This window comes from Diaphorina citri, unplaced genomic scaffold (assembly GCF_000475195.1).
Source record: "Diaphorina citri unplaced genomic scaffold, Diaci psyllid genome assembly version 1.1 scaffold114, whole genome shotgun sequence".
In the NCBI taxonomy this organism is placed as follows: Eukaryota; Metazoa; Arthropoda; class Insecta; order Hemiptera; family Psyllidae; genus Diaphorina; species Diaphorina citri.
In genome coordinates, this window is record NW_007377551.1 from 67,597 (window position 1) to 88,408 (window position 20,812).

The 20,812-nt window shown below is 40.2% G+C and overlaps 1 protein-coding gene and 1 long non-coding RNA gene across 2 annotated transcripts in view; both read right to left on the reverse strand.

The window, feature by feature from the left end:
• LOC103524685 overlaps window positions 1-20,812 on the reverse strand; it is an 82,781-nt gene that overhangs the window by 10,374 nt on the left and 51,595 nt on the right. Inside the window, exons 5-17 of the mRNA XM_026820023.1 lie at window positions 19,880-20,089; window positions 16,413-16,526; window positions 15,846-15,941; window positions 14,760-14,948; window positions 8,112-8,357; window positions 6,750-6,959; window positions 6,488-6,532; window positions 5,560-5,711; window positions 4,760-4,965; window positions 3,947-4,126; window positions 1,209-1,428; window positions 696-802; window positions 352-643 (exon numbers count right to left, since the gene is read on the reverse strand). Of these exons, the coding sequence (XP_026675824.1) occupies window positions 352-643; window positions 696-802; window positions 1,209-1,428; window positions 3,947-4,126; window positions 4,760-4,965; window positions 5,560-5,711; window positions 6,488-6,532; window positions 6,750-6,959; window positions 8,112-8,357; window positions 14,760-14,948; window positions 15,846-15,941; window positions 16,413-16,526; window positions 19,880-20,089 (2,267 nt within the window). The remainder of the gene's footprint in view (window positions 1-351; window positions 644-695; window positions 803-1,208; window positions 1,429-3,946; window positions 4,127-4,759; window positions 4,966-5,559; window positions 5,712-6,487; window positions 6,533-6,749; window positions 6,960-8,111; window positions 8,358-14,759; window positions 14,949-15,845; window positions 15,942-16,412; window positions 16,527-19,879; window positions 20,090-20,812) is intronic.
• LOC103524681 lies at window positions 2,309-2,797 on the reverse strand. The gene is made up of 3 exons (XR_542123.3): window positions 2,736-2,797; window positions 2,492-2,613; window positions 2,309-2,369 (listed from the first exon to the last, which is right to left on the reverse strand). It is a non-coding gene; the product is annotated as an uncharacterized LOC103524681 (long non-coding RNA).

Here is a 20,812-nt window from a genome sequence, read left to right on the forward strand (position 1 = left end):
GTTGAGGCAGTGTGGACAGTTTCAGTCGTCGGTCGACGGCCGTCGACTTTGTATGGGTTATTTAATCTGACTTGGGGTGTTTGATATATTAGAGTTCTGGAACCCAGTCCCTCGACTGTGGGAGGGGCCCTTACATTCAATATCTTCTTCTTTTTCTTCGCCTTTTCCCGTGTACAGACGGGGTCGGCGTTTTTCGTCAGCCCTCAATCAGCCCTAAGGTGATCGCTTTTGGGCTGACATTTGGTTTTGGCTACAAAATTTTACGAGTGGATGCCCTTCGTACTCAACCTTTGCTATTTCGTTAGCAAAGGAAATTCAGGCTGGTATACTCACTGTTTAACGTCCCCCAGCCAGACGATTCTTACCTTCAATATCCTATTCTTATTCTTAGCGCCGGCACTGGTGTTACTGCCCTCATCGCTATCCACACTGGTAGGTCGCTGCATCAGGGCATTCCTCAGCTTAGCACTGTCGCTCCCACCGTCCATCTCCGTGATTCCCTCCTTGGTATCCTGCTTGTCGTCCTGGAGCTGAGGCATGGGACTGAACGGGAACGCGTTGTAGGAGGGGGTAGACTGAGCTAGTCGAGCCAAGCCCTGAGCTAGTAGACCCCAGCCCCGAGCTAGTGGACCCCAGCCCTGAGCTACTTGAGCCGAGCCCCGAGCTACTTGTTGAGCCTAGTCCTGAGGAAGTACTTGAGCCTAGTGCTGACGTGTTACTCGAGCTGGTGGTGTGTTGAGTGAGCGAGAGCTGTGCTTGTTGCTGAGGCAGAGACTCCAAGACTACAGCCACATCGCTATCACTGGGGAGAGAAACAGATAAAATATATTAAATAAGAAACAGATGGGATATGATTAGTATGTATTAACTTTTCTTGAAGAGGTTTGAATCGTTTGATGGAGGGAACTGTAACAATCGAGATCTTATCGTCCTAAATCATAATCATATCAAGAAAACCAGCCGTTCCGAGAACGAACCTCATCTGTTTATGATAAAATCCGCCCCGGGCCGGAATCTAGCGCGCACTACCGTCCAAGCTAATTAGGCAGGCTTTTTATGTTTAATATGGCCAAGATTCGTAGATTTGTATAAGCTTTTGGGGCAGTTGCCCCTACACCTAAGCCTCAGAGTAGGCAATATGGCCAAAATAAGTTCTTTAAAGAATAGCCCCAAGCTCAATCTAACCGCTGCCCAAGGAAATGACTTACTTAATAATCGAATGCGTTGCCATAATGAAGTCCTGCTCGCCCCCTGCAGACCGAAACAACTTGGACTTGATCTGTACATGCAGGTATCGGTCTGAACTAACGCGTAATCTGTACAGATGGAGAGAAGCAGTGCCTTGAGTAATAGTTTGGTTGAGGTGAGCGGAGAATTTGGGCAGGTCCACACTGTGGCAGAGGTCTTGCACGCGACGGCCTTTCAGATCTTGGTATTGGTACAAGTAGGTTAAAACATGAAAATTTCACGAAAAAACACTCGTACCGGGCCTAAGGCAGGTGAAAAACAGAAGAGGGATTTTCAGAGTTTTTCACCCGCCTTAGGCCCAAAATTTCACGAAAAAACACTCGTACCGGGCCTAAGGCAGGTGAAAAACAGAAGAGAAAAAGATAATAATAAAAGAATTCAAATTGAATCTTTTATTATTATCTTTTTCTTTTCCACGATTCCGCCCATGTACCCTGCGTAGAAAGTATCAGAGAAGAGTCGGGAGTCAAAGAGCGAGTTGAAAAAAAGAGTAGTTCCTTTTACTGAGTAGCTCAGTTGTTCAAAACAGTGGTGAGGAAAGTGATGAAAATGAAAGCAAAGTAGAGAGCAACAACGTGAAGGAGGACAAAACAAAAAGAAGAAAACCCAAAGTGAAGTTAACACCAGGACTAAGTGTCACTTGTTTGTCTATGTTACGAAGTAGTGAGAACATAGAGCAGCAAGTAAATCACATGTTAGCAATACACACGCAAGTGCTAGCAGAGAGTAAGGATATACAGCGAAACATATTATATCAGATCAAAGATTTGGTCAAGAGCATTTATCCGAATTGTATCTTACACTTGTTTGGATCCCGGGTGAGTAACATGGATAGAGCAGCAAGTAAATCACATGTTAGCAATACACACGCAAGTGCTAGCAGAGAGTAAGGATATACAGCAAAACATATTATATCAGATCAAAGATTTGGTCAAGAGCATTTATCCGAATTGTATCTTACACTTGTTTGGATCCCGGGTGAGTAACATGGCTCTTCCTGATAGTGATATGGATATTTACATTGATGTTACTGGACAGAACTATAGTGACAGTACTACGTACGAGAATCAACAACTTTTTGTCAAGAAAATAAGGAAGCTATTCTACAGAAATAGTCACACCTTCTCCTGTATTCTCGGTCTCACAAGAACAAAAGTGCCAATCATTAAGCTTCAACACAAAGTCTCAGCAATCAATATTGATCTTAGTTTCAAGAATGGTATCAGTGTAGAGAATACCACACCTTCTCCTGTATTCTCGGTCTCACAAGAACTAAAGTGCCAATCATTAAGCTTCAACACAAAGTCTCAGCAATCAATATTGATCTTAGTTTCAAGAATGGTATCAGTGTAGAGAATACCATACCTTCTCCTGTATTCTCGGTCTCACAAGAACCAAAGTGCCAATCATTAAGCTTCAACACAAAGTCTCGGCAATCAATATTGATCTTAGTTTCAAGAATGGTATCAGTGTAGAGAATACCAAACTTCTGAGTTATTATCTCTCCATAGACCCTCGGGTCAAGTGGTTAGTGACTGCAGTGAAGTTATGGGCACAATATAATCATTTGTATGGTAGTGACTACTTCACTAGTCACGCACTCACCTGGTTGGTTCTATTCTATCTTATGCAGAAGAGTGTAGTGCCTCCTATTATATTACTTAGACAGAATGTACAACCTCGGATTATTGATCATTGGAATGTTGCCTTCAAGAAACAAAATGACTGGACTCCTAACACTGATTTGTCCAACTTGTTACTCTTCCAAGATTTCTTCAGCTTCGTTATAGTTGAAGACTTCACCACCAACATTGATAGAGGGAATTGTAACTACTGAGGTCTTATCGTCCTGAAATGGAAGGGACAGGATAGGAGAAAGTCAGCCGTTCCGGGAGAAAACCTCATCTGTTGAAGACCCGGGCGGGAATCGAATCCGCGACCTACTATTATACGTAAGTTTTAGTTTTAAGACCTAGAATTAAGAAAATAGTAAACGCCGAGAGGTAAAATACAATAAATACCTGCCTCGGTGGTGTAGTGGTCAAGGCGCTCGCCTGGTAAACAGGAGGGCGTGGTTTCAATCCCAGCCGAGGTATGGAATTTTAGTGATAGAGGGAACTGTAACTACTGAGGTCTTACAGGAAAAGACAGGATAGGAGAAAGTCAGCCGTTCCGGGGGAAAACCTCATCTGTTGAAGACCCGGGCGGGAATCGAATCCGCGACCTACTATTATACGTAAGTTTTAGTTTTAAGACCTAGAATTAAGAAAATAGTAAACGCCGAGAGGTAAAATACAATAAATACCTGCCTCGGTGGTGTAGTGGTCAAGGCGCTCGCCTGGTAAACAGGAGGGCGTGGTTTCAATCCCAGCCGAGGTATGGAATTTTATCCTCAATATAATTTGAGAATTTGACCACAATAATATTAGTAGCCTACTGCTGGAGTAAAGGGACTTTTCAGTCCTATGCGAGCAGTATAAATAAGCACTATTATTATTATTAAATATTAGAACCCACTGTAAAGCGATACTTTATTAGCTCGTTAAAACTAAATATAGGGATAAGTATAAGTAGTGCTTTATTTAAACTGTCAGCTTAGAACAAGTTGTTCCATTATATCAACAGTTTAATAGAGCACCCCCTAATTGATATGATTTTGTTTATTATTTGATTACAAATAGGTAGGGTTATTACTTACTGGAGGGGTCAACAAACTCGTCCGGTATAATATCAATGACACCGTCGAGAATTTCCGAGAGTTGCCGATCCTGATTTTCCATCGGCCAGGAGCCTTCGCCCCAATCCACCAGGTTGAGCGACGCCCGGCCCTGGTGAATAGACTTCGCCTGCTGCTGTTGAACCGTGCCTCCAGACCAGCCTGAGAGAGAAACAGGTGGGATTATAAAATAAATGCCTTTTCTTTGTAATTTAGACATTCGGCCCTGATGGCCTCTGGGGGGTGAAAATGGATGTTTCGAAATTTCATTTTTGGGACCGAATTTCAATATGAATCATTAGTAGTAGTGCCTATTTGAAGCACAAATCACCAATCGATATGATTTCCCCATTTTTGGTGCTTCCCCTATTGGCAGGAGAACATGAAAATTAAAATTTCATGGATGTTTCGAAATTTCATTTTTGGGACCGAATTTCAATATGAATCATTAGTAGTACCTATTTGAAGCACAAATCACCAATCGATATGATTTCCCCATTTTTGGTGCTTCCCCTATTGGCAGGAGAACATGAAAATTAAAATTTGAATAAGCCATAACTCTGCCCCTGGTTGTCGGATCGAGCTCAAACTTGTATTAAAGTACTACGTTGGGCCGTTTCAACCCTGAAAAAGTTCCTGAACATAGCCTATAAAAAACTAGAGGTAAATATAGGCTCACAAAATTTCAGGTTTCTAAATTCAGTTGTTCAAAATTTCAAACGATATGAGTTTTTCGTGTTTTCCCTAAAAAAGTCCACTTTTGGGAATGGACTACTCATCTGAAGATTAACTTACTGGTGGGCGCTGACTTGACAACGCGAGGTAGCTTCTCCTGTGGCGTAGCGCTAATAATGTCGGCCGGCAGTAGGGGTACAGGCTGATGGGCGTTCTTAGGCTCCTGGGCTAGCAGAGAGGCGAGCATCTTGTTCTTTTTCTGCAGCTCGGAATGAGCGGCGGCCGAGGGTATAGGAGACGGGATGGTGTCCAGAATTGAGGCCGGTCTGTTGAATAAGTATAAGTAGTGCTTTATTTAGACAGTCAGCTTGGAACAAGTTGTTCCATTATACCAAAAGTTTAATAGAGCACCTCTTTATTGTTGCACCATTGTTTAATAGAGCAAAATTGTTGAATCAAACAGAATGTAATTTAGATATTTTACATCTTACTTCATCAGTACATGAGGTACACAATAGGGCTGCCTGGAAGAAACTGACAAGAAACGCCAACCCTATTTCAATAGGAAAAGGCTAGGAAGAAGAGGATATCTTACTTCAATTCTAGGGCATTAAAAATGGTCATCCCCATTTAAAACATATAGGGTTGAAGAGACCTTAGTTGATGATTTTTCCAATTTAAACGAAAAATATTCAAGGAATTATTCCTATGGTTTTGATTTTAAAGCAACATTCTCTATTCATTTCTTTTTGTTTGAAAGGTCAACATTAGGTCGTTGCTGAGAAATCATGCTGTAAAGTTGGACTCTGTGTTGACAATATGGAAATACCTCGTTTACCCCCAAACCAGTGTTGCCGAGTATCTTTGGGGACTGTGACGGCAGAGTCCGCCGACAGTCTATATCATACAGCTATTCTTACCGTTTTGCAACGTTGCCATCATCGCTTTCTTCGCTAGGCCTCTTCCTAGGTCTGCCTTGGACTAGAGTCTCGGGTGAAGAGGGAGAGGAGGACATTTCCTTGAAGATGTTCTTGTACGTGGAGGTCAGGTGTAGAGAGCTTTGCAACGCGCTCTGGGGAGAAGAAGAATAGAAAAACATTGTTTATCGAGTGGATTGGAACACATCACATGCCTTCAGGCACACTTCCTTTGTCAAGGGTTTAGGATTTCCTTGTCCTTGGGATCAATTTAATTTGAAGAAAGCATTTACTTGATTTTATAATATAAGATATATCCCCCCTCTATGTAGTTTTGATGTAGATTTAAGCCAAATTGTAAACACCCTCGGGGAATTTTGAACAATAAAATAAATATTGAAATATATATTGAATATTGATGAAAATTTGTAATGAAACAATAACTTGAAAAATAATTCTGCCGGAATAAGACTGAAATTCTTTGTATTCTATTCCAAGGAACGATCTACTGATGATTCTGATCCAAGGAACATGGTTTTCTAAAGAGTCAATTCTGTAGATTACATGAGAGCTGCTTTACATTTTAATTAAAGCACATACTCCTTCCAGCGAATTTCTGAGTATCCAAGGAGCGTGTTTTACACGTTTAGTTCTAAACTGTTCTGGTCCTAGATTGTTACGAATTTCTGAACAAGTGCTCTTTTGAAGCAATGAGAAAGCTGTTCCTAGTAGAACACAAGCGGGAATCCCTTAATGAAATTGTCCATGACTTTTGAGGCCATTTTCAAACGATTCTGACTTTTCCCAGGTTTTTCCATGACCATTGGTATTGGTATGAGTGCCATCGGCCCTTTGTCACTGCGACCTGGTTAGATCTTTTGTGACATACTAAACTTTCCAGGACCATACAAAGTAGCTAATGACAACTTACATGACTATTGGACATGTTGAAACTATTGAGAGGGCCGGAAGACATCTTCTCGTCTTCCTTGAGCAATTGGGACAGGAGCTGATTCTTCTTCACAGGATCGTCGTCCTTGTTCGTGTTGAGCAAAGTGCCATCGGCCCTTTGTCACTGCGACCTGGTTAGATCTTTTGTGACTTACTAAACTTTCCAGGACCATACAAAGTAGCTAATGACAACTTACATGACTATTGGACATGTTGAAACTATTGAGAGGACCGGAAGACATCTTCTCGTCTTCCTTGAGCAATTGGGACAGGAGCTGATTCTTCTTCACAGGATCGTCGTCCTTGTTCGTGTTGAGCAGAGAGCAGAGGAGCATGTTGTTGTTGTTGCTGCTGTTGTTGTTATTGTTGTTGATGGTGGCTTTGTTCTCCTCGTCTTGTTGTTTGATGTCGTGAGGGTCGCCCGGGTTGTTGAGAAGGTCCTGGTGGGGAGAGGATTAGGGATAGAGAGAAATGGTGATACGCTGAGAAACAAGTGAAATCTGATAGGGGGGCAAGTCGAATTTTAAGCCGAGTCCACACATAGTCGATGCCCGTCAATAGGTGTCGATCGACGAAGTAAATCTATGTTGTTGAGGCAGTGTGGACAGTTTCAGTCGTCGATCGACGGCCGTCGACTTTGTATGGGTTATTTAATCTGACTTGGGGTGTTTGAAGACATAAAAGGAGGGAGAAGTAATGGAAGTATGAAAGACAGAGAGGTAGACAAAAGAAAGAGGAAGGGACACGGAGAGAAAAACAAGAGGAAAAGAGTGAAGAGGAAAAGAGAGTAGAAAGAAGAGAGAAAGAGGCGGAGAAAAAGAGAGAAAGAGGGAGGAAAGAGGAGAAGAAAAGTACAATGAAAAAGGGATAGAAGAAGGGAGGATAATGAAAGGAAGAGAAGGAAGAGGAAAGATGGAGGAGAGCAAACAAGAAGTTGACATCAAGAAAAGGAAGAAGAAAGAAAGGAAGAGAAGGGACGGAAAGATGAAGGAGATAAGTAAAGACAGTAAGAAAAGTATTTAGGAGAGAAGAGAGTAATAAAAAGACAAGAAGATGCAATTTCATGATGCTGAACATCATATTGATATTGATAAGGTAGGTTAGTAATATTTCTTATCAGAATAAATATTCGTAGGTATGTAGGTACGTACTAAGTACCTACGTGTGGAGTCATTATTGAATACTTAGCATTTGTACGTACGTGTACTTTGAATATTTTTAAATTTGAATACCTACGTGTAACACTGATTTAAGCTATATTGTTGAGATTTTTTGTATAAGCATTGCCCACATTTCGGACTAATTACAATATTCCAAATGACATGCTCTTAATGAAATCAAAGCTTTTTAAGGAATAAAGAGAAAGTAAAAACTTTCTTTTGATACTCCTTGTGGGCACAGAAGGTAAAAAAGCTCGTCCCTAAAAGGGATTTAGCTAAAAATCTACAGTAAAAATTACAGTTTGGGTAGATTTGTAGAAGCTTAACCTATCCTTTAGGGCATCCGCCCCTACACCTAACCCTCAGAGTGGGCTTTTTGTGTGTAGAGTTAAGCTGAGCTAACTCTAAGTTAAGGCCCCGGGGGTAAGAAAATTATATTCTTACCTTATTGAGATACTGGGTATGTGTCTGGGACACCCCGCTCGTGTCCATGCCTATGATGGTTCCACTCCTATCCAGCTTCATGGTGAACTGTTCAATGGGGGCACTCAGCTGTTTATCGGTAGGCGGGATACGTCGCGCTACACACATCAGGCACGGTCCGCCCTCGGAACTAACATCCCCGGAGTCATCCTGACCATTCTCGCCGCCGGCCCTGCTTAGACCTGCCGTCAGATGGGTCGATGAGATCTGAAACAAGATGGAAACAATCAGATAAATGTTGACGATAAAATTCTATACCTCGGTTGGGATTGAACTCACGCCCTCCTGATGATGAGGAGAGCGTCTTGACCACTACACCACCGGAGCAGGATAATTAGAGTATAATATAAATTTCCAGCCAACTGAATAACAGAGGCTAAGCCTACTGAATTACAGAGGCTGTATTATGCTATGGTAGTAAGTAGAAAAAGTACCTAGATAGATACAAGATACAAGTAATAAGTATGTAAGTGGAAGTAGCATATGATGGTATAGATAATTATGTAAGTAGGATATGAGATGTTAAGTATATGGAGAATGGCAGAATGGTAATGTAAACGTTACGTACAGGTACACATACATGTCGACAGTTTAGGAACAATGGAGCCTATCAACCAATGTTTCCCTCGAAAATTGGTTTTTATTCATTTATTATTTCAAAAAAGGCTTATTTTTCATCTTTAAATTTAAACAGGTCTTGTTTATTGTTCCATAAAATGTAATGTTATTACCAATCAAATATATAAGACCTTGTTTAACTGCGAGAGTAAAGGGACTTTTCAGTCCTATGCTGGTAGTATAAACAAGGTATATTCTATTTTATTCTTTAACGTCTGTGTGAAAAAAATAATAATAATAATAAATAAATAAAGACAATTAAATTTTGATGCACTAGAATTATTCGGAGGAACAGACAAATCTTTTATGTTGATGTCCGGTGTAAAGGGAATTATGTACACGTTAAAAAACCTCATTTCCAACTTTGCAAAATGGTTGATGTTGGGCGCTATTGTTTCCTAAACGAGTATGCACAGTGTTTGAGTACATGATAAACTCGCTCAAGTACTGATAAACAGTTAAGTACTTGAAATGATAAGTGTAGTCTCAAGACAAAACTCTGACGTCAGAGAGTAATGTATGAAAGAATAAGAGATAGACGAAAGGGAAAGAGAGGGAGAAGTAACGACAATATGAAAGATAGAAAGGTAGACAAAAGGGAGAGGGAGAAGTAATGAGAGTATGAAAGATAGAGAGATAGAGACAAAAGGAGAGAGAGGAAAGGAGGTAGAAGTAATGGAAGTATGAAAGACAGAGAGGTAGACAAAAGAAAGAGGAAGGGACACGGAGAGAAAAAAACAATAAAAGTGAAGAGGAAAAGAGAGTAGAAAGAAGAGAGAAAGAGGCAGAGAAAAAGAGAACGAAAAGAAGAGAGAGGAAGAAACAGAAAGGAGGAGAAGAAAAAGATTGGAAAAAGGGACAAGAGAAGAAAGAAAGAGGGAGCACAGCAAACAAGAAGTTGACATCAAGAAAAGGAAGAAGAAGGGAGAAGAAAGAAAGGAAGAGGAAAGATGAAGGAGATAAGTAAAGACAGTAAGAAAAGTATTTAGGAGAGAAGAGAGTAGGGATTGCAATGCGGGATCCCGCAATCCCGCAATCCCGCGGGATCCCGCACCTTTTTCCAATCCCGCAATCCCGCAGTTTTTAGAAAAGTTCCACATCTCATGAATTTCGTTCCTTTCGCGAGTACATTATTCCGTTGAAGTATAAAGTCCTTATCAGCATTTGATAAGAATCCAAAGGCTCGGGATTGCAGACAGTGCAAAAAAAAACATCAATATCGCACATCGTCGAGTACTTGTTTACAGTTTGTGTGTTTAGAATGCACTGAGCAATGAACGCTCTTCCCATTGGTCCAAATATGCTGACAATTCATCTGTCATTTTCAATGACTACCGAGGTGAGAAATCATATCGGATTGTGAAGATTTGAACATCATCTAGAAAAGGGTCCTAAAGGGCCATAAACTCATCACCTCGGTGGCCAAGTGGTCAAGACGCTCGCCCGGTAAACAGGAGTGCCCGGGTTCGAAGGAGACTGTCTCTCCGTAAAGGACCTAATCCTTTCGCAATTTTCTTTCGAAAAAGTCATATAAATGACCTATTGAATGACTTTCTTCTTCGCCTTTTCCCACCTTCAGACGGGGTCTGCGTTATTTTGGGCGGACATTAGGTTTTGGCTACCCTTCACTCTCAACCTTTGTTATTTCTTTAGGCTGGTATCCTGCCTGAAAAAGTACCCTGTCAGACTAAGCTGGCCTACTCCCTGTTTAAAGTCCGCCAGCTCCAATGACTTTCTTATGGACAAGATATAAATAGATTCAGACTTCTAGAGTATGATCTTCAGGGTGTCCTAAACATCTATTCGGTGTACCAGCCTACTCCCAATAAAGTGTCCGATAAAACACAGTATCTTCTGTTCAACCCTGTATACAGCTCAAGGTCCTCCTAGGGTTTTCAGTCTTTGTCATTCGCGTGAGTTACAAAGAATTTGAAATCTACAGACAATATCACGAAAGATAATATTAGCATAAGTTACACAGAAATTTCATTGAAATCTACAAATAAGACAAAGGTCTTAACAATTTTCAACTCATATTTTTACACTCTCATATCAGAGAGATCATCAGGTATCGATAGAAGACCTTATATTTCATGTCAAATTACACAATAATAAATTGAATTAAATTTAAAATATGCATATTATGCACATCAGCAATTCTAACAAGTTATTTTTCGGGACAGGGAATCATCTCAGAAGAAAACAACGGAGACAACACACAATTTCTATGTTCCTTTCCTTCCCAGTTCGTCGGGATTATATCGCTTCCTTTTCCTCCTAACTCTCCAAAATTATGTCGGTACACACGAGCCATATATTATTTTAATTAAACTCCAATCATCGCAGTATGACAAAAACCTCCACATACGATCCCAGGGATTCGTGTTTCCCCAGAATCCCAGCTGGTTTTATCAAGCGAAACTTTCCCGGAAGAGGGGCGAAATTTTCCCCGCAAGGGCGACGAAAAGAGAAGGTGGGGATGAAAAAAAGTTTCAGACGTACGTATGAACTTCCAGCAGCGGGTTTGTGTTTGAACACGTGTGAAAACACAGGAGATGGCGAAAAAACGGTATAGCTCATGGCAGACGAGACTGGATATGAAATGGAGGTAGTGAAGCGAAGGGGGAGGAGGAGGAAATATGATGTAGAAAGATAGAGATTGAGCTGCAATATGGAAAGGTGAGAAGGGAGAGGAGGAAAAAACATGTAGAAAGATAGAGATGAAGGTAGAATACGGAAAGGGCAGAAGGGACAGGAGGAAAGGGGAGGAGAGAGAGAGGAGGAAAAATAAAGTAGAAAGATAGAGATTGAGGTACAATACGGAAGTGGAAGGAAGGACGGGACAAAATAAGAAGTAGAAAAATAGACAGGGACTAGATAAAGTAGGATAACGAGAAAGGTCAGAGGGAGAAGGGATGAAATGAAAAGGGAAAGTAGACAAGCAGAGGGACGTTGGGAATGTCACGTCTGGGGATACTGGAGAAAAGGGAAAAAATGAAGGGTACCTACTAATATACATAACTACTGTTTAGATAGTCAGCAAGAGTGCGTGGGAATCGGGATTATGTATGCAGGAGCCCTGGGCCATGTTCCATGACCGCCTCAGCATTTCCAACTTCCAACTTTTCATTCCATGTGCAGAAAAAACGTCGTACCGTGATTAGCCCGATAGCCCTCCTATTTGCAGGCGCACTGAAAGGCGATTAAGGCTTCTGGGGAAGGGTAGATGCATGAAAAACGGTTGAATGGATCAACAGAATGTCAACCTGAGATCGTAGCCCTGGCCCTAAAGGAAACACACTACCATCACGTCACATCAAGTGAGCTCAAGTGACGTGAGAGCAATGTGGCTGTCCTGAACTTTCCCACCTTCAGACGGGGTCTACGTTATTTTGGGCTGACATTAGGTTTTGGCTACCCTTCGCTCTCAACCTGTTATTTCTTTAGGCTGGTATCCTCCCTGAAAAAGTACCCTGCCAGACTAAGCTGGCCTACTCCCTGTTTAAAGTCCCCCAGCTCCAATGACTTTCTTATGGACAAGATATAAACAGATTCAAACTTCTAGAGTATGATCTTCAGGGTGTCCTAAACATCTATTCGGTGTACCAGCTTACTCCCAATAAAGTGTCTGATAAAACACAGTATCTTCTGTTCAACCCTGTATACAGCTCAAGGTCCTCCTAGGGTTTTCAGTCTTTGTTTTCTTCTTTCCTTTTCATCCAAGAGTTAACCTACCTACTCACCAAGCTCCCTCTATTGGTTCCTCGAGTGTCCTTGTGCTAGGGAACAGGCACATTGCTCACCTTCGAATTTTGACTATTCGTGAGATGGTGTAACTTTTCAGTAACTTTTTCAGTTGGTAGATATGTCGTTTTTGGTTCAAATAGGTGAGAATATCCACACACCATACTTGGGGGAAATGAGTACAATTTTAAAAACACCTGCTATGTATTTTATCAGGCACAAACTGCATAGGTAAATGTCCGGAGTTCAATCGTAGAAAAAAATGACCCAAAGTGCGTCGAAATTCGTGAAAAAAATTGCCACCGACAAATAATGTATATTCGGGCTATGTTTTAATTGTTTTACTTAGGGTTGGTCAAGCTAACTGCACAAAAACACGTATTCTGTAAGCTAGAATGTCTCAAAAGGCCCCTCAGATACCAGCCATCCGGGGAAATTGCCTTGATTTTGTAGGAAAGAGGAGATCTGATCTTTCGGGTTCATAGACTTGGGACCTCAAACTTCCAATGCGAGTATTCCTGAATTAATCTCGACTCCTTCTATGTCTTGTGGTTTAGAGGAAGCACTCCCATTATAATAGAGAAGTACTTACGGCTGGCAATACATGAATACCATGTAATAATAATAGACAAGTTATATTGCGGTGAAATAATACATATGTTCCAACAGTAGGCTCTGATTTTGCCTCGACCTCAATTTGAGTTTGGTGTTTTCATCCACCTAATGTCTGAGAAAATTCAAGATGACCTTCCCTCTACCGTTAACACGGTGGCTTCCCAGTCGGAAAGTTTGGGTTCGAGTTAGGGAGTAGTGTATTGTAGCTTTCGAAAGCTTGGACACAGTACTGCAGAAAGAAATGCTTTTTTTTTGTGCTGGAATTAATATGTAATCCCTGTCTGACTTACCTACTCCCCTCCTTTAGGGCTTTGTAATTTATTTTTAAACTTGTCAGCCTTTCTTACCAATAAATATGAAGATTATGAAGGTAATTTTTAAAATTTGGCCTTTTCTTCTTTCTCAAAATCCAAAATGTCTTCTTTTACATTGGCATCTTTGAGTATTTCACCTCGAAAATTCATCATACTAACAAAGTATTCAAGGAAAAAACACTTTAGTACTATCATCATATCAGGCACTATGATGTACCACCTCTATCTAGTACTACCTCTACATTAACACCATGTACATGAGTACATTATGTGTTAGCTGTTTTAGTATATTATGTGTTAGATCTTTTAGTACATTATGTATTAGATGAACATTATGTGTTTAGATATATGGGATCATTAACAATACATGTTGGGCCTTCACGACACACAGGCGATAGAGTTACAACACTCTACACTAATTACAATATTCCAAATGACATGCTCTTAATGAAATCAAAGCTTTTTAAGGAATAAAGAGAAAGTAAAAACTTTCTTTTGATACTCCTTGTGGGCACAGAAGGTAAAAAAGCTCGTCCCTAAAAGGGATTTAGCTAAAAATCTACAGTAAAAATTACAGTTTTTTTTTAAATTTAGGTGCTTTAACATTTTAATATCCTTCGCACCGATTAATTACAGTTCTTACTTTGGCTAGAACTTCCAGAAGCAGAAGAGACATCATGGAAATTTGGAAGCGAATCGGTCAGAACAGCGAAATCTGAGACATTTGATTCAGCATACCAAATAGTCCAAAAGACTGAGAAGTAAACTCAACTCACAAAAACGAACACAAAAGTAGCATTTGAAGACCGATTTTCAACCTGGTTTACATACAAAAACACAGATCTAAAGGTAAATATAAAAAAAGCACGTAAATCATCATCATAAAAAAAAAAAAAAAAAAAAAAAAAAAAAAAAAAAAAGCTCATAGAGAGGGTCCAGCCAAAAATTGGAGAGAATAGTAGTGGTCCCATTACAGGTGCTCCTATGTAAGGTAGATATTAAAGAGCAAAATCTTACCTGTGCGGCTGTGCAGTTACTGGCATGGCCTTAATAATACTGTCATATATTCATAAATGACCCTATACTGTTATTTCCCATAACCCTATAGCCCGGCCTATACTGTTATTTCATATAGCCCTTGTCCTGTACTGTTATTTCCCATAAACCTACGCCCTACGCCCCTAAGTGCCTCCGTATGCCGTAATACATTTCCTCTTTAGATACATTCTCAAGCACTGTCCGAGAGTCCAAGTTTTTAATTAGTTTTCGAAACCTGTAATGCCTTCTTCTCTTTTTATGAACTTTTTAATGAGTTAGCGGGTTTCACCAGGAGCCGAATGTTGAACGTCCTATTGGGAGTTGACGCCGTCAGGGACGGCCTTTTGCCGGCCTGACCGCCAGAATCGGAGGTCCAGGCATTCACCTGATGGGAAGAGGGGACCAGGCAGTTGTGAAACCTCGCGTGGTCTCCGTGGTGGATCAGGTTGTACACGGATTTGCCTAGGACCTGGCGAGGAGAAGATAATATTATAGTGTTAGTAGAGTGTTTGACCTACCGAAGTCCGGATCTACAATGCTGAATTAATATTATACTAACTTTATCTTAGGCCAGCCACTATCAAGTTACAGACAAACCTGACAGGCGGACCACCTGATCAGGTGTACCTGATAGTGAGTGGCTAGCCTTAGTCGATTTTGGGGCCTATCCCCTTGAAAAGTATATCAGAAGGGTATATTAAGATAAAAATCGAGGATTGAGTAAAACAACTTTCAAGTTTTTGATCCTTCTTTTTGGGACTAATTTTTAACAACTTAATGCATCACAAAAGTAATTTTAGCCGTAGCAAGGTTAGGAACTTTTTGCATAATAAAAGCCTTTAAATATTCAGATTATGGATTTCTTTCCGAAAGGTTTCGTTTAATTTGTCACCCTCCTCACTGACCCTTTGTATTAACTACATTACTACATAATAGATCAGTTGCGCTTACTTGGGTGATGTTTCAAAGTCATAGAGCAGGAAAAATGAGGACCAACGGAATTTTTTTCTTCTACGGCTTCTAGATACCGAGATAAATCGATTTAAAAAATACCGGTAAATCGTGAAGTTTGACGTCACGGCATACGCTCCCGTAGGCAATGACGTCATAATTCATGACTCCCGCTTCGTTTGTTTGTGCGCAAGCGTTTCTGCGCAGTTCGACGTGAAATCTGACGTCACAACTCTTTGAACTTTTTCATTAGAACGGCAATTAAAAATTGAATTTTCGACCTTTTAAAGTTACTTTTTCGGAGTTTCGACCTCAGATTTGGATTTTTCACTACTTTTTACGTAGGAATTGACCATTTATTATTAATTTTTACCCATTTGCAACTCCTCCATTATAAGTACATAGATATACTCACCTCTTGTCGGGAATATCGGATGAAGGACTTAATATTTTCCGTACAAAAATTTACATAACCGTCTGGATTGACTACAAACAGAAACCCCTCCAGCGCCTGTGAATGAAACAGAAAAACAGTATGTGTTAGAAATGAAACACTGAAATGGTTTAGAAAAGAGGGATCTATTTCATGGTGCCCTTTTGGTGGATGCATTATGTCATTCCTATCTATACCTTGATAAAGGTGAGAGTCTGATAAGAGGGGATTCCTTTATCGGGAATAAAAATTTGGGTTCTGTGTTAAACTTTTTTTTTTTGGATTCGGGTATCAAACTAGACCTTTTGATATAAACAATCCAGCGCCTTTGGAAAGGGTTTTCAAAAACAGCTCTCTGATATTTGTTATTATGGGATGACTGAAATTCTTTGGGAAATTAAGGTGAGGATCGAATTGGTTAACTTCAAGTAGGTAGGTACCTACTTTATTTCAGGTGTACTTTACCGTGTAAGGTTGTAAACCAACTACGAAGTTCTAGCTGTACATAATCTTAAGTAAATATGTAGGTTCTGTAATTCTGTTACTTACCTCTAATAGTAGGGGACCTAGGACTTCATTTGTTATTACAGTAGGTTTGGACGAGGAGACTTCTCCCTGTTGTACAGCATCACTAGAGGTTTCTTGTTGCTTAATATTACGAATCTGAAATGACAGAAGAAATCATTTGAAAAAAATCGCGAATACCGCGAACAAATTGCGAATACCGCGAACACATTGCGAATACCGCGAACAAACCGCGAATACCGCGAACAAACCGCGAATACCGCGGACTAACCGCGAACAAATTACGATCGTGAACAAACTGTGAATAACTCAAAAGAAGACAATATATGTAACTTGTATCTCAAAGGAATATCCAAACCAATGGTCAAAATGTAGGAGAAACCTCCCCTCAACCCCCTACATTTCCCCTGACCCCCTACTTTTTTAGTTTTGGTAGTAGAAGTCATTTAACCAAAAGGAAAACTCCTAGCGGTCCTAGTCGCCTAGTCCTAGCACAAGATTATGGTGTCCTACGGAACGAAAAGGCTGTCGAGTTTCCAGTTAAGTTTGTAGTTTTTTGTTTACGTTTCTCTCATGTAACGAGAAGGAAAATAAAATCAACACCCAACGCTTTGCAGTCAGGGGTTCTCAATCTGGGACTAGGCCCAAAGGATTCTCAGGTTAGAAGAAACAAAGAACCTAGTGAAATGAAGAGCACGAAAGAGGGGGCAAAATTGTGAAACGGCGATATCAAAGGCAGGACTTTTGATGTTTAGAAATCGAGCTTCCTAAAAATCAAAAGCCCGAAAATTACACACAATAGGGAATTGATCCTTTGCGAAAGCAATCCTAGGTAAAACGAAAGGAATGTGTAAAATGAGAAAATTTCAGTGATTTAGTGAACTTGCAAATACCGGTCCTGAACTTTGACCCTACTAATATTTGCATACGGCCCAAATATTGGAAATTCGTAAGAAGCATACAATTCATACGCAAGTTATACAAATTATGGCGTTACAAGTTACAATATTGTTTTAGAGGACAATGGCATGTATAGGAAGTTTCTTAGGCCATCAAGACTATCAATACGAAACTTTGAGAACCCCCCCTCACATGCATTACGGTTTCACACGTACGACAAACACTGGACACAATTACACACTATTATCCGTATAATATACAGGGTGTATAGGATAGTACGCGACACTGACCCAAACTTGACTCAATAGACACCGACCCAAACTTGACCCAGAGAATTATTAGGAATTCAGGGTTTCCATGGAAATGAGACAATAATATGAGACATTGGACACAGAAGAGCATTGTTAATTCATTGTGCAGTAAAGTACGTAAATATAACGTGCCATAGAAGATTGACGAATGGAGTAACCGGTAACCGGAATACTAGATTGTATCTATTCAAAACAACCAAGTCCTACATCAGTTAGAAAGATTGTGTACAATTGATGGTTCACTTTTCTTCTCAACGAAATGAACAAGGTCTGCAAAATACAGCTCTAGAACATGCTAGTACTGAAACACAACAGAACAATAACAAGACCAGGAGACTAGCAAAAGAAGAACAAGGCACACACAAAAAACCTCTATTATTATCGAATCATAACATCATGGATGTAAGGAACAAGGAAATTATCAATAGCAATAACAACAACACTGCATCGTCAAGCAAGAATGAAATAATGAATAACAATAGAGGAAAACAGCATGAAGGATGTTAGCTTACTACTGTATCTAATGTACATGTTAGCTTTGGCTCTGTACAATGAAAACTCACTGTTCACTGTTCATAGCACTAAGAGTACATAGGACTGTAGGACGGTAAACCAACTTAGTATGCACAGTACACCTCCTAGGGCCCTTGGTTCCTTCATTTCCGCAACCGAAATAAATTACCAGTTAGCTAGAGTAAGGAGACAGGAATCACCGAGGTCCGTTATTCGATTCCCACACTGTACAACATTATTATTAAATTAAAACCTGTTTTTTGTGTGTGTAAGAGAAAGATTTTTTTTTTTTACTAAATGGTTTCGTATCGTAGGTATAAAAGTTAACTATGTATAATTACATGTTATATGCGTGCACATGTTAGCTGAATATAATGTGGTATTTTTCATTGTACACATTTTTTTTTTTTTTTTTTTTTTTTTTTTTTTTTCTTAATCAAAAATTACCTACAATAGTATAAGAAAACTTTGAACTACATATTTCTGACTCCCCATGAGCTCACGTGACGTGATGGTAGTGTGTTTCAACCTTAAGTGTCACTTTTCAGTTATAGATAACTGATGGTATCTATTAGCTATCCAAGTATCTAAGTATGCGGCGTGAAGGCGTTAGATAAACAGAACCACTGAGATAAATCACGTGAGATAAATCAAGAAAATAGTTATCATTACTTTTACCTATATTTTACCATTCAGCACAATTTTGTGCAAAAAAATAAATAATAATATTAATAATAATAAAAAAAAATATAATAATAATAAATAAAAATAATAATGATAAAACACACACAGGGCGCAATAATGTTTCCATAGCTCTAAGCTCTATCGTCAATAGGGAAAACGCGTGTCTATCATCTGGGGAAATGGAATGTCAATACTGTCATACATTCATAAATGACCCTATATCCTATACTGTTATTTCCCATAACCCTATAGCCTATAGCCCTATACCTACTGTTATTTCATATAGCCCTTGTCCTGTACTGTTATTTCCCATAAACCTACGCCCCTAAGTGCCTCCGTATGTCGTAATACATTTCCTCTTTGGATACATTTTCAAGCACTGTCCGAGAGTCCAAGTTTTTAATTAGTTTTCGAAACCTGTAATGCCTTCTTCTCTTTTTATGAACTTTTTAATGAGTTACCTACGAGGGTTTACCTACATTTCGTTTAGCTTATCGTTAAATTCATACGTTCCAAGAAAACCTCGTATCTCATTACTCTTTTTCGTTACTTTTCGCTATAAAAATCCCGTCTGACCTGTCTCAAGAAGAGAGAAACGGATTCTTTTTCCATCAAACTTAAAGCTATCCAGCTTTTCAAGAAAAGACAAGGGAAAATTGCAACCCATATCAAGTTTTGTTCATGCTAATGGAGACTAGATAAATCTTCTGGTTGACACGAGGCTAGTAGGCAGTCCAGCAAATCTCGTGTAGCCACCGGTGTCCAATAATATTCTGGTTCAGTTGGTTGGAGCAATTGGATTTGTACAGAAGTGCATTTTTTGTCCGACTGAACTGAGAGTGTTACTGGAGGACGTTAGTTGTGTTTGAGGCTCGTAGCTGGACTGTCTATTTAACCTCATCTAATCCTAACATAAGCGCAATGCCAGTCACTATCAGGTAGACCTGAACAGGTGTACCTGTCTGGTCTACCTGATAGTGAGTGGCTGCAAGCAAAGCCAAGTATGACGTATATCGAACTGGATGACCGGCAATCCTTACTATCTTAAGGACACGGTAAGTAAGTACCGGCGATGTTACTTACTTGGTTAACTGTTTCCTGAAGAATGGCGCACTTGTCCGGTTTGACGGCCAGGGAGCTCATACTCTCGGCAAAGCTGGCCGCACTGATGAGTTCCGCTAGCTCCTCGATATAGTTGTTCTCCTGCTCCCGACGTCTCTTCTCGTTAAGGCACTTGGCACTGAAACACGCAGGATAACAAGACAAATGAGTACAGAATTTCTTGAAATATTTCTTCAAGAGTACATTTTGAGGTTATTTAGATAGAAGTTACATTGTCTTCTTCTTCTTCTTCTTCTTCTTTAAGTCATTCATAGTGAATTCGCAGTATTCGCGGTTTGTTCGAGGTATTCGTGATTTGTTCGCGGTATTCGCAATTATTCGCGGTTTTGTTCGAGGTATTCGCAATTCCTTCACGGTATTCGCGAACACATTGCGAATACCGCGAACAAACCGTGAAAAAATCGCGTTGCGAATAGCGCGAACAAACCGCGAATAGCGTGAACAAACCGCGAGTACCGTGAACAAAGCGCGAATACCGTGAAAAAAATCGCAAATACCGCGAACACATTGCGAATACCGCGAACAAATCACAAATACCCCGAACAAACCCCGCATACTGCGAAAAAACCACGAATACCGCAAACAAACCGCGAATACCGCGGACTAACCGCGAATACCACGAACAAATCGCGAATACCACGAACAAATCGCGAATACCACGAACAAATCGCGAATACTGCGAAAAAACCGCGAATACCGCGAACAAATCGCGAATACCGCGAACAAATCGCGAATACCACGAACAAATCGCGAATACCGCGAACAAATCGCGAATACCGCGAACAAATCGCGAATACCGCGAACAAATCGCGAATACCGCGAACAAATTTAATGACGTCATGTCTTGTCGAGCAAATACCAATGTGTATTTATTTCACACGACGCGAAGTTGCG